At 41.6% G+C, this 22,263-nt stretch overlaps 1 protein-coding gene across 1 annotated transcript in view; it reads left to right on the top strand.

Moving 5' to 3' along the window:
• Nucleotides 1–6,834: 6,834 nt before the first annotated feature.
• The window catches only part of TMED10 (transmembrane p24 trafficking protein 10), a 41,413-nt gene continuing 25,984 nt past the window's right edge, over nt 6,835–22,263 (top strand). Inside the window, exon 1 of the mRNA XM_030319602.2 lies at nt 6,835–7,107. Coding sequence (XP_030175462.1) covers nt 6,883–7,107 — 225 coding nt within the window. The 5' untranslated portion in view covers nt 6,835–6,882. The remainder of the gene's footprint in view (nt 7,108–22,263) is intronic.

The raw sequence follows: 22,263 nt of genomic DNA, 5'->3' as shown, positions 1-22,263 counted from the left end.
CATTGGAAGGTTAGGTGTTTGAATGGGGTCAGGAAGGGTTAGGGTGGAGCATTAGCTTTCAACCCTGAAGGTATATTGGATCCCAAGGATGTTTTTAAAAATCCCAATGCCCAACTGCACCCCATACCATTTACATCAGAATGTCTGTGGAGGGGAGTCTGGCATCAGCATGTTTTAAATATCCCCCAGATGAATCCAGTGGGCAGTCAAGTTAGGGAACTACTGAAATATGCTATTCCTAGGGATTATACCCAGATATTCTGTGTTCAGTGGTCTGGGGTGTGTCCTAGTTGGGTCCTAGGCATCGGCAGTTTTTAAAAAGCTGCTCAGGTGATTCCAGGGTGCAGAGGCGATTCCAGTTAAGTAATAAAGGTCAAGTCATATGGGCATTATCAAGGCTCCTGCAGCTGGTGCTCTTGTCCCATCTGTATGGATCCATATGTCCCACAAGATGGAGCTTTTGTTGAAGGAGAACGTGTTATGGTGGATTTCAGAGACAGCTGGTGACGGTGGATGCCAGATGTTGATTCCTTAGTGGGCTATCAAAGAAAATACATTGGAGAGAAAACCGAAAATTTTCTCAGAATCAAGAGTGAAGGCTGAAAACAGTGTAGTCCTATGCTCTAGGTCACCCAGCTTTAAGGCCTCAGAGTACTTTTGAAGTAATCCCAAGCTCTTTGAGGATCTGCCGTGGACAGGCTTCAGTCATGGCTGTGTCCAGATGCAGAGTGTAGCTAATTTTGGGGGGTAGGTGTATTTGGCTCTCTGTTAATCCTTCTTTGGAGGGTCTCAACTCTGGGGCTGCTTCACTGAGTGATTTTCCCCATTTTTCCCTTCTTTCTTAATCCTTAATCCTTACGTCTATAGGATTCTAGACATAAGGCAAACAGGAGACCCTGCATTCCCCATCTTACCTCCTTGACCCTACTTCCTTCTCTCCTAGAGTCCCATCTTCACAACTATTCTTCTCTGTCCCTTGGTTCTTCCATTACAATTGGTCCAGTGGATTTCTTTTCATCTCATTCGTGCCCTGAAATTCTTCCTTCCAGGCCTCCAGAACTCATCTCTCTGCACTGGGCTCTAGGACTGGTGTCCTCCGTAAACAAACAGTGCTTATGGGCTAGAGGGAATGCCTCCCATCTTCAACTCCCAAGGTTGGCCTTCTCAACTTTGGTTACTCTCAAGGCATGTGGGTAGTGGTGATGGTTCATGTGTTGGCTCTTAAGTTTCCTGAAACTTGTTCTTTCTAGACACACTTTATATCCTTTACTTGCATCGTCTCTAAAATTCTTCCCAGTAATTTTCTGGGTTAAATCCAGACTTCTTAGTGCTCTCAGCTCACACATATTACTAGAACTTTGATCCTGGTAATCAGGATGTACAGGCTGTAACATAAAAGGCAGGGTCCTGATAGTTTATCTTGCTTGACATGTTCTATAGACAACACTGAAGAAGGACATTAATTTTCATAGAGAGTTTGTGAGGAGTTCTTGTTTCCTACCTAGGAAGATAAAAATTTAGCATCATGGGAATCTGGAGAGGAAGATACATCTTGTTTTTTTCAAGCAAGTGAGCTTGAGCTAGTGAGCTAGTAGATGCTACCAGTTTCACATCAACTATTGACATCTTCATGGATATTCCGGAAGACTTAAATTCACTTAAGCCCCTCAAAAGTTGTATTATGCATATAAGTGAGGACAGAAAAAGAATCTAAAACTTCTCAGTGGAGTGGGAACTAAATGATAAGTGCCCTGTTTAATCAAATGTAGTGACAACTATGCCTGAAAACCGGTCTTCTCAACTCTAAGACTAACTCATTGTGTGGCTTGAGACAAGTCACTTAACATCTTTGTACTTCAGCTTCTCCATATGAAAAGTGGCAATTAAAATACTATATAAAGGAACTAGTGTTTATTGAGCAACTGCTCTATGTTGATGTGCTAAGTGCTTTATTTTATGTTGTATCCTTTCATTCATTCATTCAGCAAGTATTTGTTGAGCACCCACTATGTACAGGATATTGTACCTGGCCTAGGGATGTATCAGGCACAAAAAACAAAGACCTGGCTTTCTTAGAAGTAAAATGCAAGTAGGGCTGTGTGAAATTAACTAGAAAAGAAATATCAAGATACTCTTGATTATTAATGAGTACTATATAGATAATAAAACTAGACCACGTGATAGAAAATCACCTGGGGACAGGGTTACTTATGCAGGGTTGGCTTTCTAGAAGGAGACATTGGAGTTGGGACTTGAATGATGAAGAGCAGCCTGAAGAGTCCAGAGTCCATGGGACAAGTCTGGGAGACAGCACTCCAGGTAGACAGTAAGTGCAAAGGCCCTGATGCAGGTAGGAGTTCAAACTGTCTGGAAGGCCATGTGACTATAGATAGGAGAGTGAATGGGTGCGTGGTAGGAGGGATTGGACACTGGATGAAATGAGACTAGAGAAGTAGGCAAGAGCTAGACCACAGTAGCCTTTTGGGTTGTGATAAGGTATATGGGCTTTGTTCTGATTGATCTTATTTACTTTTTTTTCTTAATCATTAAAGGTGTATTAAGGACAATAGTGGGACAAGAATGGAAGAAGAAATCACAATAGGGAGGATGCTTTCTTACCTAGGTGAGAGAAGCAAACTCTTTCTGTAAAGGATCACACAGTAAACATTTTAGGTTTTGTGAGCTATATAATCTCTGTCATAATACATTCTTCTCCTCTCTCTCCTGCTTCTCCTCCTCCTTTTTAGACAACCCTCTAAAAATGTAAAAACCATTAGTCTTGGGCGATACAAGAACAGGAGTTTGCATGCTGGATTTGGACTGTCTAGCTGGGCAGTAGTTTGCAAACCCCTGGCTTAGAGAGAAGTAGAAACTGACTGGCATATATTTAGGACACAGAATGGGTAGGACATGCTGATGAACTGGGTCTGTGTGGGGAGGGGGTAAGAGAAAGAGGAAACAAGGATGGCCTCAGTGAAGAAGTAGAAGGTGGTGCCATTTACTGAGATGGGGAAGAAGCACATTTGGGAGTGGGGGGAGAGGGGAAATTAAGAGTTAAGTATGAGTTGCCTATTAGTCATCCAATTTGGAGATGTCAAGTAAGGAGCCTGATATAGACTCTGGAGCTTAGAGGTCAGGGCTGGAAATCCACATTTGGGAATTGGGGAGTTATCAGACTATGGATGCATTTAAAGTCATGGCACTGAATGAGATCAACCCCCAAATGCAGCACAAAGGTTCCAGGAACAGGTCTTGGGAGACTTTAGAACTTAGAGAACCCATAGAAGTCCTTGGAATCATTCTCTGGTCAAAGACACATGACAAATATTGCCAAATGGCTTTCCAAAAGGGTCTTTTGCATCTTCACAGAACCCATCTTGTTTTAGCTGCTTAAATATACTCTATAAGTGGGCCTGTACACATGAATGGGCAGAGACACCAGAGTTAGGAATTCTTGACTGCTTCTGCATGGGAGTGGGGAGCCTCAAGCCACACTGGAGGATTCAGCTGGTTAAAGGAGGCATCGAGAAGGCAGAAGGCAGATGGCTAAAGCACTTCTAACTACAGAAAGGACTGTCCAAGGACTTCTAACCACAGAAACACCCAGCAAGTTTATCACAAATGCAGATTCTTAGTTAAGAGTTCTGAATCACTGTCTGGGGTGAGGTGTGTTTTAAACATGCTCCCTCTCTATAAACAAAAGGTTGAAAAACCTGTGGCTTAGGGATAGTCTGGGTAAAGAGTATGTCCTGGTGACATCTATTCAGCTCCAGAGGCCCCAGGGGCTTCAGGAATCTTGGGAACCTGGGTCTGGCTGGGGAAATTTCAGGATGATAGGATGGCAGAGACTGTTAGGCTAGGAAGAAACATTTTTTTCTGGTTGTGGGACACTTCCTGTTTGCTCTCCAATTCATGAGGCCTTTTCCCTGCAACAAATGAAAAATGGTACCTTCTTTAATGCAGATGTAGAGTTTAAAAGTTTGGGTTCCCTAGGAGTATCTACTCTGCCCTCTAGTTCCATAGCATAGAGGGGAGAATTTTTTTCCCCTGCATTTTATTGGTAAAATTGAAATTGTATCTACACTTTAGATACATCATGGATTAATTAAATTTGTGTGAAAACAGCTAAGGAATAATTGAAGGAATTTGCTGTTAGGTCTTTTGCTGGAAGCTAAGGGATCAATATTGCATTTACTGAACCATTATTTATTGTGCCTTCTAAGTGCCAGGCCCTATTTTATTTTATCTATCTATCTATCTATCTATCTATTTACTTATTTTTAGTTTATGTATGCAAGCCCCAAGTGCAGCTCAGAGCCCATTCCTATGACCAACTGTGAGATCATGACCCGAACCAAAATCTAAAGTCAGACGCTCAAACGACTGAGCCACCCAGGTGCCGCATCAGGCCCTATTTTAGATTCAGGAGATAAAGCAATGAAAAAAATAGACAAAAATCTCGGCCCCTCACAAAACAGATACCCTAGTTAGGGAGACAGATTAATAAACAAGATAAATACGTACAGTGTATATAAAATAGTGGCGAGTGCTAGGAAGAAAAACGTGAAGGAGGGAAGGGGGACAAGAAATAGTTGGAGGCAGGATAAGTGAGAACATAGGACAAGAAAGTACACATGGGCTGTGACTTGGGAAAGTAACTCAATTTCCCTAGGTCTCAGTTTCTTCATCTGTAAAATAATAAATAATGGTACCTTCCTGAAGAAGGCTCAGGCCCTCAGACTGACTTTGTCACTTTTAAACAATGGGATCTGGAGTGTGAAAGATCTTTGGCCTCTCAGAACCTCAGTTTCCTCATCTGTAAAATGAATAGACTTGCCCAGCCTATGTCATATGGTGTTTGAAAATGTCAAGTGAGATAATTACATGAAAATATTTTTTAAAATAAGCTATTATATAAATGTAAGATAGAAATTAAAATACATGCATAGATAGAAATTAAAATACATGCATACACACACGCGCGCGCATACACACACACACACACACACACACCACACAGGACTTTATGGGTTGCAAATCTTTGGCTGATGGTCAGCAGAGCATAAGGGCTGAGAATAAACAATGAATTGAATAACTCCTTGATACTGATTCCCTGCATGGGCAGAGAAAAGGCAATGCAAATTATGAGGATGTGCTGAGTAGACTAGCAATCTTATCTTAGATCGGGGATAAAATAATCAAACTAAATGTTCCTAAATGAACACCTCATAAAATAATTATTATATGGCATTTGTCAAATTTTAAAATGTTTTACAGCTCCTTTATGTTTGTTCTTGTTTTGTTTGTGGGACTTCAGTTCCAGGAAAAGAACTAGATGGACTGAAAGGAGTTATAAATACAGAACAATCATTTAAATTGCTAAAAGCAGGGGCGCCTGGGTGGCGCAGTCGGTTAAGCGTCCGACTTCAGCCAGGTCACGATCTCGCGGTCCGTGAGTTCGAGCCCCGCGTCGGGCTCTGGGCTGATGGCTCAGAGCCTGGAGCCTGCTTCTGATTCTGTGTCTCCCTCTCTCTCTGCCCCTCCCCCGTTCATGCTCTGTCTCTCTCTGTCCCAAAAATAAATAAACGTTGAAAAAAAATAAAAAAAAAAAAGTAAATAAATAAATTGCTAAAAGCAGATAGTCCAACTTCTGGGTATTTCTGTAGCTGATCAAAGAAAAGCAATCAAAGTAGATGATTCTAAACTTAGGCTCTTTTGTATTCCTTTTTCATCTTCATATTTTCTTCATTCCTGACTATTTGATAGCAATAGTGGTTAAATCAAAACATGTCGGTATTCATGCACGGTATAGTGTACCATCATCACATAGTAGGTACTCAATAAATATTTGATGAGAGAACATATGAGCGATTACCATGTACATTTACTTACTACAGACTAGCCTATTTGATCCCTAAAGTGTTTATGCATTAAAAACACGTAATTACTTGACAACGCTTATCTGGTAAATGGCATCGGCTCCATTTTTCAGACTGAACTAAAACAGTGTGTTTTATTCAATTTAGATGGAAAATACACGAGCACCAGACTGCTTCAGTCCGGTGGAGCCTTCAACTCTTGATCTCAGGGTTGTGGGTTCCAGCCCCCACCCTGGGTGCAGAGATTACTTAAAAATAAAATTTTAAAAAGAAAATACAAAATCCAAATTTCGTTGAATGTTACCTAACATAGTAGGTGCCTGAGGTTTACTAAATAAGATGCACATTCAGAAAGCAGTTACTCCAGCAGTTACTGTGCTCAGGTGCACGATCTGTGCCTACGCCCAGCTCACATTCATCAGGTAACCCGTACACCTAATCTGAGATACTGGCTCCGCTCGCCTAATAGCCAAATTAGAATCTTTCCGCTCAGCCTCTCGAAGTTTTCTTCTCTAGTGCTCAACGTCCCAGTTGTCACCAAGGCAGCAAGGTGCTGGGAAGGCACATCTGCCTGCGCCCCGATCGGCGGGCCTTGGAGGCCAATGGGCGGGACTAACCAAGGGCCTTTGTGGCCGTTTCCTATTGGTGCTTGGTTGCTATGGTATCACCGACCTTAAAAACTCGCGGGCACTACTTCCGGAAGTTAAAAAAGAATTACTTCCAGGGCTGCCCACACTTGTTACGGCTGACTGAGCGGTTACTAAGGTTAACAAAAATAAAACTTTTGAGGGAAACTTCTAGCAAACCGAATTTAACCATTTTAATTTATTGATATTACGTGGTATCATATCCTGTTTTCCCTTTCAAGAGATTTATCATATAGTCCTCGTTTATTTGCCAGTCTCCAAAATGGCGCTCACGGCATTCGGTCAGAGGTGAGTCACGTGGGACCTCCCGGTTCCGGCGCGGTAGAGGCCCAAGGAGGTGAACCGTCTCCGGCACCATGTCTGGTTTGTGTGGCCCACCAGCTCAGCGTGGCCCTTCCCCGTTAGCGGTGCTGGTTTTATTCCTGCTGGGCCCCAGCTCGGTGCTCGCCATCTCCTTTCATCTCCCCGTTAACTCCCGCAAGTGCCTCCGCGAGGAGATCCACAAGGACCTGCTGGTGACGGGCGCGTACGAGATCACCGACCAGTCTGGGGGCGCTGGCGGCCTGCGTACCCACCTCAAGGTGCGGCAGTGGGCGGCGCGGGGAGGGAAGACCGTAGGCGTCGACCGGGGGGGGGGGGGGGGGCGGCCTGGGGCCTGGAGGGTGGCCTGGCCTCCCTGAAGCGCGACGGGTGCGCGGTCGAGACCGCCCCCTCATCCGGCTGGTCGGAGTTGGCGGGGCGGGGCGGGGCGCCAATGCCAGGGAACCCTTACAAGGGCCGCGAGGCCTTGCTGGATGCGGTGACCGCAGAGCTGGGGCGGCCTCGACTTTGGTCGTGGTCGGGGTCCTGTAAGTGTTCCGGTCCTAGTTATCTTGAACTGGAACTTGTTTCTCCGAAGAGGCCTCTGCGTGTTGAGTATGTGTCGGGCTTGTCATCATCAGACCCCCTGAAACCTGCAGGAAAATCATGGAAGGGCTGAAGCTTACTGTGAATAATAAAAACCGTTATTTGTTGAGCATTAGCTGTGTGTCAGGTCCTGTGCCACGTTACATATGATACTATTTAGTTCGTTACCGTTGGTTTCATCTTACACGTGAGCAGACTGAGGCTTAGAGCGATGTAGAATAAATTGATGTCCGAGCTGGAATTCTTGGTTTGGGAGTACAGTAAGGTGAAAGAAAAGGACTGCAGTCATACACTCGCCTTGCTTTTTATTTGTAATACCTGTGATTGGTTAAAGTCGATCGTTGGTCACAAAATGGTCACTCTGTAGTATTTTCTTTAATGGTACCCCAGAGTTTGGATTTGGCCAATTTTTATGCAAGATTTCAACAGTATTCGTTGATGGTGACAAACTACTTACCGTAATGCCAGTTTGGCCCTATTGTGCCATTAGGATGACCAGCGCTGTCTTTGAAAAGTTAATATAACAGGATACCCATAAAGCTTTGATTGTTTTATTCATTCGGGATAAACGCACAGTTTGTTAAGAAAAATGGGTCTTGGACTAAATAGGAAGAAACCTTTTTACTTTTTAATAGAGCTTCGGGTATAGTAAGACCATAATTTATGTTTAAGGTATTGGAACCCAGTAGTGGTAATTATTTATATTTTATTTGGGAGATATAAACTATTTTTAGGGGTTTGCTCAGTGACCTTTTCTTTCATTATTCTCTTCAGATACCAAACTTCTGTCTGACCAAGAAAGCTGTGATCATATAATTTCAGAGGTTTAGATACAGTGTTTGGAGAGTCATGCTGCTGACTCCTCAAAGGATGTAGTGCATAGAATAAGAGAATTTGAGCAATAAAGGAGATGTTACTCTCATCTCCAGTGTTGTCCCCTCTGATTTATATTTATATTTTGAAACCCTTCAGTGGCTCACTGTTGCTCATCTGATAAAGTTTAAATTTTCCAGCGTGCTCTGTAGCGCTCTTTATGGTCTCTTTCTGGAGCTTTATGTATTTGGTCACTCCCCATTTTGCATTTTAGGTATGAGCCACCCTGAACAGTACCCTGAACTTATTTTCATCTGATATTGTAGCTATTTGTCTTTATATCTCGTCTTTCTTATTAGATTGTTAGTATTCCGAGGGCAGGAATTATTTTCATGTTCATATTTTCCAGAATATCAAGCATTTGGCCTGCCTTCTAGTAAGCCGTTAATAAATACAGGAAGCATAGTTTAGCTTTATGGCCTCATGTGAATTATATCGCCTCCAAGACTGCTGGAGACACCTCAACAAAGCTAACATTTTGCCATCACTCAGTTGGTCTCCCCACGTGTGCTTCATTCTCTTGCTTCTAACCAGTTTAATTGGATTACTCCTGGGATCCTAAACCCAAATAAATGCCAGGTAGGCAACATAAATGAATGAATTGGGACAGATATGATTATAAACAGTGGCAGTGATGATACCTGGGAGACGCTGGGAACTGTTAATTTGGGGTAGCCAGTACCGATCTCTTGATGTAGGCCTTGTTGTCACATCTAATTTTTCACATGAAGTCAGAAATCCAGGTTTTGATGTGAAATCTCCTGATTTTTAAATGTCATCAACTGATTCAAATTGGTTTGGTTATGGTTTGTTTGCAGTTTTATAGAGAAGAGTATGGTCAGTTCACCATAAATACAGTACCCAGACTCAATACTTATCAGGGTCTTGCCACACTTGTTTCATCGAAACTGCCTCTCCTTCTCATGCTGAAGGAATTTTTATGCTGAATTTTTTTTAATGTTTTTTTTTTTTGAGAGAGAGAAAGCAAGCACGAGTGGGGGAGGGGCTGAAAGGGGGGGGGAACAGAGGATCTGAAGCAGGCCCTGCGCTGATGGCAGAGAGCCCGACGCGGGGCTCAAACTCACGAACCAAGAGATCTCGACCTGAGCCGGAAGTTGGATGCTTAACCAAAGTCGGATGCTTAACCGACTGACCCGCCCTAGTGCCCGTATGCCGAATTGTTTTAAAGTAAATCCCAGATATCATGGTATTTCAGTCTTGCACACTTCAGCATGAGTTCCTTTAAGCACGTAGTCACGGTGTTATGTGGCCATACTCCTCACAAAATTAATAATGCTATCCAGTAGTACTCAATTCATATTCAGGTTTCTCCACTTGTCTCAGAAATATGTTTTTAAATTAATTTCTTAGATCTCTCAAGTCTTCTTTAATCGAGTCTTGGCAGTTGTATTGTCAGTCAGTTGTCCGTAAAATGTCCTACACTGCGGCTTTGTCTGTTTACTTCCTTGAGGTATCATCCAAACAGTTCTGCTCCCCGTGTTTCTTGTAAAAGGAATCAGCTCTAAAGACGTGCTGCAGTTAGTTTCAGGTTTATCTTTTCGGTGAAGAGTACTTCGTGGGTGCTGTATGCCTCATGCGGCATCGCAGCAAAGCACACAGTACTTTCTGTGCCTCTCAGTGCTAAGATTGATCAGTGGGTTCACCTTTGTGTTAGCGTCCTACTGCTGCTGTAGCAAATCACCACAAACTCAGTAGCTTAAAACGAGACACATTTATTTATCTGACAATTCGGAGGGTAGAAGTCATAAAATCAAGGTGTCAACAAAGCTGTATTGTTTCTGAAGGCTCTAGGTGAGAGAATCCATTTCCTTGTCTTTTCCAGCATCTAGAGACTGCCTGCATTCTTTAGTTGGTGACCCTTCCCCCATCCTCAGAGCCTGTAATAAGTATCTCTAAATCTTGCTTTTTCTCCCTCTTTCCCACCGTCTCTCTCCCCCTCCCTCCTCTGCTTCCATCATCTCCGGATTTTCCTGCTTCTCTCTTTCCCTTATAAGGACCCTTGTGATAATCTCCTTATCACAGACCCTAATTTAATCACACTTGCAAACCCCCTTTTGCCATGCACTATAACATTCATGGGTTCTGAGGATTAGGGTGTAGACATCTTTGGAGAGGTGGGCATTATTCTACCTACCTAAGGTGATAGCGGCCCAAAGTCTCCATTGTAAAGCTTCTCATCATTCTTTTACTTCTGAGTCTATTGCTGACTGTTGTGCGAATTTATTGTTTCATTAAGGTTGTGTAATGATGATTTTCTAATTTTGTTATTCCTTCCATATTTACTAGCTGGAATTCTTTTTTTAATTTTTAATGTTTATTTATTTTTAAGAGAGAGAGACAGAGTGCGAACAGGGGAGGGGCAGAGAGAGGAAGACACAGAATCCAAAGCAGGCTCCAGGCTCTGAGCTCTCAGCATGGAGTCTGATGGGGGCTCGAACCCACGAACCACATGGAGTCTGATGCGGGGCTTGAACCCATGAACCACGAGATCATGAGCTGAAGTCAGACGCTTCACTGACTGAGCCACCCAGGTGTCCCTTAGCTGGAATTATTCTTAAAGAATTCATCAACTTTTTTTTTTTTTTAATTTTTTTTTTTTCCCAACGTTTATTTATTTTTGGGACAGAGAGAGACAGAGCATGAACGGGGGAGGGGCAGAGAGAGAGGGAGACACAGAATCGGAAACAGGCTCCAGGCTCCGAGCCATCAGCCCAGAGCCCGACGCGGGGCTCGAACTCACGGACCGCGAGATCGTGACCTGGCTGAGGTCGGACGCTTAACCGACTGCGCCACCCAGGCGCCCCAAGAATTCATCAACTTTTAAAACCATTTGGTTACCCTAAAATTTTTAATTCATGTAGAAAAGGCAGGATAAATGCAGAATTCATTCCTTCTAATTGACAATTTTCAGAGTAAGAGAGAGTTGCCTTTGTCATTTCCAATGTAGTCTGAAGAAGGTGTTATTTTAATGAAGTATTATACTGAAATCATTTTTTGTTATTTCCATTTTTAGAGTCATTGTTTTTATCACTTGCATTCTTTCTTTAGGCTCACATGTCCCTCTGGTTCCTGTAGCCTTTTATTTTAACACAACCCCATTAGGGTTTGATAGCTTCCCTGTTTTGTGGAACAAGGTATCCTAGGCTCATCTTTCGTCTGCGCAACCACTGACCTGGAAGTGGCGGTTCCTCCAAGGAGTTCTGTCCATTTTTGTGGGGAATGGTATTTTAGAGACCACAAGCTGGGTGTCATTTTTAAAAATGTAATATACTGTTCAGGCCACAGAACACTTTTGTGGGCTTGATCCAGTCCCTTATCACGGTTTGCAACCTTTTTTCATAGCATGTATTCACTTTCTTTTAAATTTTGACCACTTGTGCCCCACACTCTGCCCAAGAATTCTCTGTGCATCATTTCTGCTTCTGAAGTATACCTCTTGAGTGAGAGAATCTGATTGGTTCAGCTCTTTTTTATACGCCAGGCCACATTTCAGGTTTCTCACAGCCTACTGACTGTCTTCTCTTTGGTGGTTTGTCCATCCTTGGTTCAAGCAGCCATGGTTTGGGCTGAGGTTAAGAGGGGAGCTGGAGGCTTTCTGTAGTGTAAAATTTAGCCAACCGGACTTGGCATTTCGTTGTTGCTCTGAATAAGGCAGTCTCTCTCATAAGGGTCTTTGTGAATATAGTGCCTCGATTGGCCTAATGCACTTTCTTCCTGTCAGGGAGTACCTTAATGTCCAGCGAATATATCAATGTTTTCATGTATCACTGTATGTTGTAGTTCTGTGTTTATATACACAGTTTTGTGTTTTCTTACATAGACTCTAAACTCCTTGAGCAGAGATTGTATTTCATTCGCCATTGAAATGCCTGTCTAATACAGTGCCTGGCATATAGTACATAGTAGGACTTCAACATCAGAAATTAATGGACAAATGAATTGGCAGTGTCCTAGCCGTATCTCTGATTTTTTTTCTCCTCTTCCTTCCTCTTCATGTCTTTCCTCCCACTCCTGACTCCAACCGTACTGAACCTCGTGCAGTTCCTTGAATGCAGTGTTCTCTTAATCTGGACCAGTGTTTGGCTGCACACCCCTTCTGTGTGCCTTCTTTATAACCTGTTTGACATGGCACTTTTGATGTAGCATGGTGCTTACTTTGTGAAGTCTTCCGTGTCTCATTCATCCCTGTGTCTTAAGTTCAATGTACTGTATACTCATTATTGTACAACTGAGTCAAGTATATTAGCCTTATAAATAAGAGTTGAGTGGAAAGACCCTGGATGTGGAGTTAGACAGATTTGAGTTCAAATCTCAGCAACTCCACCACTTAAATGGTGTATGGTCTTGAGGGAATTACTTAACCCTTCTCCTTGAGTCCCTGATATGTGACAGGGCGATGATAGAGCTCATAGAAGTGTTGGAAGGACTAATTGAGGTGGTTCTTTATTATTCAGGGGATTATTCAGGTCATATATATTATTACTCTTTTGTTTCCTCTCTTCTGAATGAAAATTGCTAATCTGACTCCCCTGTCGTATGTCATTGCAGTGACCTGATAAAGAATGTTATAATGAGAAGAATTCTGAGGATTTTGTTTGTGATTTTCCTATTCATGCAATGAATATTTTAATATTTAATATATGCCAGACCTAGCTGGGGAAATGGGGATGGAGAGCAGACAAAACCCTTGAGTTCTAGTTAGAAACAAAAACAGGTTAAAAAAACACACACAGTTGCAGCTAGTGACAAGTACTATAAAGAAAAATCAGACACTAGGGGGTAGGGAGTAACAGAGGGGTAGAGCATCTGAGTGGTCAGGGAAGGCCTCTCTGAATGGAAATGGATTGAAATGATGGGCGGGACTCTAAAGATTTCTGCTTCAGGCCTATATTAAGATGTGTTTTGTGCTGAGATTTCCAGTGAATTTATCCCATACCACCCTTCCCTGGTTTTTTTTTGTTTTTTTTTTGTTTTTTTTTTGTTTTTTTTTTTTCACAAAATGAGGCTAACTCAGGCTGAACAGTATCAGATTTAAAGACTTTGCTATACGAAATTGAAGCAGGATGTATTGACTCATCATTTATAGTGAATATAGAAATTTTTTCATTGCTTCAGGCCCATAATAAGCCTGTTGTAGGAACTCAGAATCTCAACTCTGTTGATTTTGAATTGAAAACCACATTTTCATTAAGACTAGATGATATCATAATAGTTTAATAAGCTCCAATACCATTTATCATTTAGAATGCTTATTAATAGTGCAAATTGGAGGATGAATTAGTTTTAGGTGATGAGATGAGTTGTTGCCTAAGGGTGATTTGTACATTACAAATAGTTTACAGAGTGCAAAAAGCAGTTGTGAAGAGTTGTCATAATCATCACCCAAAAGGAAAGAAAAGCCTAATGGTAATAATTGAAATGATTTATACTTTTTCAGCCTCTTCCAAATAATCTAATTGGTCTAACTTTTTTTTCATTGTCATTTTTTCAAGAGTGCTAATGCTAATTAATAGTTCATTTTGCTAAATGTAATCATTTTTTATTTGGATGTTATACCCAGTTGTGGTGCCAATCTTTCCCAACTAGCTTATAGATGAGAAAGCCAAACCGATCATTTGAGGAGTTCAGCCTTGAGTCATAGGCCTATCATAATTTAAGCCTAAAAATGATCAAGAAGTATCTTGGCAGCTGGGAAACCATGGCTTTTAACTGTTTCCACCCCCAACTGAAAGCTGTATGAAAAGATTGGGGGGAGGGTGTACATATATACATATATAAATGATATAGTTTTGAGATTACTTTATTTGAAACAGTTATTTCCGTTTATTATTACTGGAATCTATACTGAGAACTGATCTTTTTCTGTTGAGAAAAATCTGTCTCTTTTAGGTTTACATGTGATGTGATTATCATCCAGTGGGTTAGAAACGATTCAATAAATAGGTGGTTTGGTACAGAAGGCCAATTGGTACATTAACATTTAATAGTGTTAAAAGCTAGTTTCTTTTTGTAGTATATTCTGATTTCTGACCTTGTGTTTCCTTCTCTCTAAAAGGTAAACATCATGTTACTTCATTTAAATTTCTCTTATTCGGTGAAAAGTTGTCTACAGCCTTCTCTGTTTTGAACTGACCTAGAGAAGGGGCTGCTTAGATGTTGAAATTGGTGAGGCGCCTGGGTGGCTCAGTCCGTTGAGCTTCCCACTTGATTTCAGCTCAGGTCATGATTCCAGAGTTGTATCGAGCCCCATGTCCGGCTCAGCACTGAGCATGGAGCCTGCTTGGGATATCCTCCTCCCGCCCCCCCCCCCCCCACTTGTGCTCTTTCTCTCTCTCTCTAATAAAAATAAATAAATAAAAATAAAATCGAAATTGCTATGCCATGTCTTTATGATGATTTCTGGAGACTGTGCCTAGTTTCTAGGAAAATGGAAAAGATTTATAAAGGTAATCTAGCGGGTACAGTGTCTTCTATGCTGTTTCTTGTGTGAATTGCTGACTGGTGGTTGATCCTGAGCCATTGCCCCCATATGCATACTCAGTCTGGCAGCCTGGACAAGTAGAGCCTTCTGTTGAAATCAGCTAGCTGGCCACGGACCAGAATTTGGGCTCCCAAACAAGCCTCCAACTTGAGGGAGGTTGATGTCATCTGCTTTATCCTGTGCCCCCAACCTCATTGTTCAACGTAATGTGTGGGAAATCAAGGGACTAGTTGTTAAGAAAGAACAAGGCTTTGTTTGTGCCTGAAAGGGTCACGCTGGAGGTTTTTACCGTAAATAACTTTGGAACAGTATGAAAAAAAACATTTGATCTGGCTTCACCCCCGCAGTAGTATTGTTAGGGCAGCAACTGCTCTTTCGTTCTCATTCCCCTCCCTTCCTCCCTCTTTCTTACTTTCTTCTCCCAACTTCTCCTCCCTCCCATCACCCCCACCCCCCATCCCTCCCCCCCCACCCCCACCCAGTCACGCATGACTATGTTGAGTTAATGTAGCAAATGCTGATAGAAGCAGGAAGAGAGCATCTATCCATTATCATATACAGTGCCTGGAAATTTCCCATCTCTCTCTCTCTTTTTTTTTTTTTTAATTTAAGTTTATTTATTTATTTCTTTTGAGAGAGACAGAGATAGCACAAGTGGCGGGGGTGGGGGGGTGGGTTGAGGGTGGTTGTGCAGAGAGTGAGGAAGAGAGAATCCCAAGCAGGCTCGGCACTGACAGTGCAGATCGCAACCCACAAACCAAGAGGTAATGACCTGAGCCGAAATCAAGATGCTTAACCAACTGAGCCACCCAAGCACCCCTGGAAATTTCTCATTTCTAGTTTTCAACACTTCTGCAAGTTGCCTCAAGCAATACTGTGCCGCACTGCATCATTGTTGAATTGTGTTGGAAGCTTGAAGGAAGTTAGTGTTGTTTAATGCTGCTTGAGGCCTTTCTAAGTTTGACTTTGTTCTGGGTAGAATCTACATGGGATCCTTGGATTTCAGGGATGCAGTCGGTAGACTTGGTTGGTACTTGCTCTTGTTTGAAAGATCAGGGTAAATTCATTTTATGCCCATTAGATATATAGCTTCTAGGCCATCCGTTGCCTGTGTTCTTCAGGTTTGAAAACATCGGTGACTTGTGGTAGCTCACCTTTCCTGTGGTGATGGGAGATGATGAAGTGTCTATGTGATGAGATGAAGTGAGGTGAATGACAGGCATTGTGAAGTAGCACCAGGCTACTCTTGACCTGAACGTGCATCTGAAGGAGGGTCATCTGCTTCCGTACTACAGCGGGCTACAGGTAAGGGAGCCACAGAAAGGGAAACCAAGGATGAGGGGAGACTACTGTACTGTTTTTCCAGTCTAAAACTACAGCAACTTCAGTGACTTGGTGTTCTCTCTGCTTTTTTGTGTCTTAGGGTAGTAGATCCCATGGCTCAAGATTCACTTGTGAACTTTTACCAAAAGAAGGGCAGAGGCCTGCAACCGCAGATCATGCACACACAGTCCTCTCTTCCCCTCCCCTCCCCCTGCACCTAAGGTTGTTGGGTCCTGCTTGTAGGTTATTACTTGGCAGGTTAAAAAAAAAAAAAAAACACATGCCAGAAACGCTGGTGTCATCTTGTATTTCTTACTGTAGCTTGTTAGCAGCTAAAAGGTTTCATTGAATCCTTGCTTCGTCAGACATTTTGTCTTCAGTACACATATAGTTTGCCATCTAGTAACACTATTAGGTCGAAAGTATGGTTAGTGACCTAAATGTTTGTGGAGTTCTGAGTTATGACTAACAAATAGTTACCATCATGAGAAGAGGACAGTAATAGTAACACTTGAGTGCTTGCCACATGCCAGACGCTCTTCTAGGCACTTTACATGTGTTGAATGAATTAATTAACCAATTTATTTATTTATTATTTTTTATACCTGTATTAAATTTAATCCTCACAATAATCTCACAGAGTATGTGCTACTGTCCTTATTTTACATATGAAGAACAGAGAGAGTAAGGAATATACCCAAAACTTTACAGCTAGTAAGTGGCACAATTGTGATTTGATCACAGACCTGAGGTCTGACTCTAGAACATTCAGTCTGTTATCCTATACTGTCTTTCAAAGGGAGAAAAGGATACGTGTTTCTGTTTTAGTTCATTCTTATCAGTGTATAGAACTTGTACAAGGGTCCTGATGTTTCTAAATTCCTGAGTTAGTCATTCAGATAATGATAGTTACCTTTAAAATAATATGCACACATTGTATAGTCAAGTGTTCTACCACAGACTGATTGTCAACCTGAAGAAGACAGAGTCCAAGTAGGAGCCTAATTGAAGGAAATTACATCGTCAGATTTTCACCATCTACAGCAAAGCTGCAAGCTGATTGACCTCTGCTGCTATGGTAGCCTTCCTGGAAAAGACGCATGGGTTTTTTTTGTTTGTTTGTTTGTTTGTTTGTTTGTTTGTTTAATTTGAGAGAGAGAGATTGTGTACACGAGCAGGGAGAGGGGCAGAGGGAGAGAGAAAGAGAATCCCAAGCAGGCTCTATGCTAAGTGTGGAGCCTGATGCCCACCCAGCTCGATCCCACGACCTGGGATCATGACCTGAGCCGAAATCAAGAGTCAGATGCTCAACAGACCCAGGTGCCCCTGTTTTGTTTTGTTTTGTTTTGTTTTTTAAACATTTTCTTGGGATTGGTGGGGTATGGAGCTGATTCAGCAAATGAAAGCAATGTGTGTCAATACAAAGACAGACTTGCCACCTTCCCTGTGGATCATATGTTATTTTACAGGAGTAGATTTGGACTTTGTCCAAAATAACTATTTGTATGTCCCTCATTAAAGTTTGTGAAAATGCTTGATGCTTGCTTGGCTCTGAGTAGCCTATAAATTTCTTGAGAATCTGCAGACACATGTGTATATATGCATTTGATTTCATCTTTCTGGATAGTATTTTTTAAAACAAACTTTAAAAAAAATTATTTATTTTGAGAGAGAGAGTGCAAGTGGAGGAGGGGAGAGAGAGAGAGAGAGAGAGAGAGAAAGAAAGAAAGAAAGAATCCCAAGCAGGCTCTGAACTGTCCGCCCAGAACCCACAGCAGGGCCTGGACTTACAACTGTGAGATCATGACCTGAGCCGAAATCAAGAGTCGGACCCTACTTAGACCCTTAACCAACTGAGCCACCAAGACGCCCCTTAAACAAACTTAATTTAATTAATTTATTTAAGTAATCTCTGCACCCCACATGGGGCTTGAACTCACCACCCTGCGATCAAGAGTCACATGCTCTTCCGACTGAGGCAGCCAGGTGCTTCACAAACTTTTAATTTTAGAACAGTTTTAGAGCATTAAGATGTTATTATTGACTAACGTCCATACTTCATTCAGATTTCTTTAGTTTTCACCTAATGTCCTTTTTTTGGTTCCAGGATCCCATCTAAGATCTTTTACATTTAGTCATATCTCTTTGGGCTCCTTTAGATCATGACACTTTCTCAGACTTTGTTTTTGAAGATCTTGTGAGTTCAAAGGAGTGTTGGTCAGGTATTTTGCAGGATGCCCCCCCCCCCCCCTTGGGATTTGTCTGATCATGTTTTCTTTATGATAAAGCTGGGAGTATGGGTTTTGGGGAGGAAGCCCACAGAGGTAAAGGACCATTTTCATTACATCATATTAAGGGAGCATGCTATCTGCATGATTTACCACTGTTGCTGTTGATCTTGGTCATCTGGCTGAGGTAGTGTTATTGTCAGGTTTCTCTACTATAAAGTTACTTTTTCTCTCCCGTTCCTTGGTGTGCTGTTTGGAAGGAAGTCACTATGCGCAGCCCACGCTTAAGGAGTGGGGAGGTCTGCTCAGTCTTCTTGAGGGTGCTGTTTTCTACATAAATTGAGTCTTCTGCCTGGGAGATTTGTCTCTGTTGAATGCTTTATATCAGTATGGATTCATGAATATTTATACTTTGGGTTACAGTCCAATACTACTTTATTTTGTTGCTCACATTGTTTCAGTTTGGGCTGTTGGGAGCTCTTTGATTTGGCTCCCGTGGCCCTTTAACATACCCTCCTTCTTATTTTCTGTTTTGTTTTGTTCTGTTTTTGAGACTTTCTTACTTTCTGGCACTACAAAGTGCTACAGACTCGTCTTGTATAACTTTCTGCCCCCGTCCGGGATCAGCCATTTCTACGAGAATCCCTGCTTCCTTTTATTGGAGAATGAATGGTATTAGAAACCAAGATCTGGGTAGGTAGTATTATTTTTAAGACCTCTCTTCCTTGCTTTTTTTTTTTTTTTTTTTTTTTTTAACACTATTGTGGTTTCAGCAAGTGGCCAAAAGTAGTTCCAGTCTTCTTGCAACTTTTAGAGTAAGTCTGGGAATTCTGTGAGCAGTAAGAGGGGGGGTGGGCTGGGCAGAGAACCCTGGCACAGGAGCTGTCGTCTAGGTCCTTCAGGTCCCACCTTTGCATTAGGTCAGGCACATCATTATAGAGGAGCACTAAAAGTACTTATTCGAACTGTATTTGTATCTTTAGCAAGTTTATGGTTGAAATTGGAGAGTGATATTGGTCCCTGTCCTTTTGCAAGGACCTTCCTGATAAATTGTTCTTCATGTCTGGTTCCAGGAAAATTATCTATCATCAGAAAACAAATGATGTGTAACCTAACTTGGTTCTCTTATATAGTCTTTTAATCTTGGCTTCCAGAAAACTTAGAGCCAAATTTATTGTGTACATATCATTTGCTGGATTCAGGTTCTTGATAGTGCCTATTTGTTTCTTCCTGCAGGTGACTTCTAATTTCTTTTATTCCTAATTGCTTTATTTGCCTAGAGTATGGGCCTAAGCTTCTTTTTTTAATTTTTTTTATTTTTTTATTTTTTTATTTTTATTTTTTCAATATATGAAATTTATTGTCAAATTGGTTTCCATACAACACCCAGCGCTCATCCCAAAAGGTGTGGGCCTAAGCTTCTTAAAGATCCTTTTCAAGTAGGCAGCATATTATCTTGAACGTTTCATAGAAGAAATGGAAGCAGGCTCCAGGAGCAGGACCTGCTCAAGGACCTGTTTTCCGGCTACTGCCTGGGATGGTCCAAGAAAATCCAATTCTTAAGGAGTTTATTTTCCTGGTGACCTGGATTTTCACTTATTTTGACAGTTTCAGTGTGAGCATTTACATATTCTTGACATCAGCTACCCTGCGTATAGAATTAATGCTTTTTCCTTACTTACTAAGTTGTCAACTTTGGTTTGCTTTTCTTCAGAAGGTGTTATCTAGAACACAGCTGTATTACTTCCCATTCCTTGATGTCATATGGGTGAATTTTATGGTTTGATATGACCTTTGTTTAATTAAGAATCTTACAATAAATATTATAAAGGAAGTAAACTTTTAAGGGCTTGCTGTTACAGGAGGTAAAAGTGGCTGTTATTTATTGTATTACCAAGGTACTTTAGTAGAATTTAAGGAAAAAAAGTAGAATCTCTCAATTCTTGAGACACCAGATGACTTTTTAAGGTGATCTGTAATTAGAACATTTTAATTTGAGGAAATTTAAAACCATCATTTCAGGGTTTTAGGCTTTGCCAGCTCTGGCTAGTCACTGAGCTTGGCTCAGTTTTCTGTTTCTTAGCTACCTACTGATTTATGTAATTATTTTGGGGTTAGTGCATATGCTTTTTTTTTTTTTTTTTAACTAATATTGATGGTGTGGCTCCTAAATAGCTGCAGAGTTATGAACTACATGGGAAACCTCCTGATTTTCAGAAAAATTCTAAGATCTCAGAATGCCCAGCAGTCCTTAAGAGCTTAACATGGAGGTTAAGTTCTCATGTTGCTTGCTTGGATTTCCAAATATCTGAATAAACAGCCTTTCTACAGTTGTGCCAACTGAAGGTCATAGGGAATATAGGAATGTGAAGGCCCTTAGGGAATTGTGATCATTATCACACACTTTCGGGATTACATTTCATACTGATAAAAGGGGTAGGCAGTGGTGGTTCCTTTGCCTTCAGCCTCTTGTAAAGCATTTGAGTCTTTGCACGAAGATGAATCTTTAATATATTTTCAGATGTCATGGAAAGAACCATGAAAGCAAGTGATTCTACCATAATTGTAGTACAGTGCACATTGTAGCAAGGGACTACTTAAGCCATGTTTACCCCTTCTGAATACTAATTGGAGGTATGGATTATACCAAAGTCTTTCAGAAGAACATGGCAGGCTTCTTAATTCATTTTGCAAAATACCCGATGAAGGATTTTGCTAATGACTTAATCTACACTCTTTTTATCACCTAGCTCAAGCTCCTGTCCTTAAATTAGTAAATTTTTTTGAAAAACCTTCTTAATATCTTAAGAGATAAAAGAGATCATAAGCCAAGCACAATTAAATTGGGTTGTTTTTCCTAGGTCAGTGTTTTTCCTAGGTTTTTCCTAGGAAAGACCTGGCCTCTTTCCTTGCCTGACTGTGGAGATGATGGCATCTGTGGTGACTGTTCAGTCCTGCATTTTTTTTTTTTAATGTTTATTTATTTTTTGAGAGAGACAGAGTGTGAGCAAGGGAGGGGCAGAGAGAGAGGGAGACACAGAATCTTAAGCAGGTTCCAGGCTCTGCGCTGTCAGTACCAAGCCTGACATGGCCTTGAACTCCCAAACCACGAGATCATGACCTGAGCCAAAGTCAGATTCTTAACTGACTGAGCCACCCAGGCGCCCGGCGCCCCAGTGCTGCGTTCTTGATGCTTATTCCTTGCTGTCCTCTACTGGTTTCATTTACATTAAACATTTCTAGTAGCCTGTAATCCTTTCCTACTGCCTTAAGAATTAAATTAGGGGTGCTTGCCTGGCTCAGTCGGTAGAATGTACGACTCTTGATCCCGGGGTTGTAATTTCGAGCCCCATGTTGGGTGTGGAGATTACATAAAAATAAAATCTTAAAAAAATTTTTTTTTTAGTGTTTATTTTTTTTTTGAGAGAGAGACAGAGCACAAGCAGGGAGGAGCAGAGAGAGAAGGAGGCACAGAATCCAAAGCAGGCTCCAGGCTCCCAGCTGTCAGCACGGAGCCTGATGCGGGGCTCGAACTCATGAACCATGAGATCATGACCTGAGCTGAAGTCAGATGCTCAACCGACTGAGCCACTCAGGTGCCCTGTAAAATAAAATCTTTAAAGAGAAAAAGGAATTAAACTAGTGTAAGCAAATCTGGAAGCTTGTTTTTATCCAAGTAAGCCTTAGAAAAGTTCCACATTTTCTGCAACTTTATTCATAGGAGCCAAACTAAGTTAGAGTTTTTTCATCAGCTTGGAATGTGAAAATCTGTTATTCCCGCAGTCATTCTTTCTGAACTTCCTCCTTGCTCTTAAAAGTATTGTCGTTGTGCCTTTGGGAGCTAGGGAGCAGGGACATACGAGTGCCTAATGGGTGACAGATCCTGAAGAAAGGGAGAATAACAC

Source organism: Lynx canadensis, chromosome B3, assembly GCF_007474595.2.
Source record: "Lynx canadensis isolate LIC74 chromosome B3, mLynCan4.pri.v2, whole genome shotgun sequence".
NCBI classification, from domain to species: Eukaryota; Metazoa; Chordata; class Mammalia; order Carnivora; family Felidae; genus Lynx; species Lynx canadensis.
This window is presented reverse-complemented; position numbering and strand designations above follow the sequence as displayed.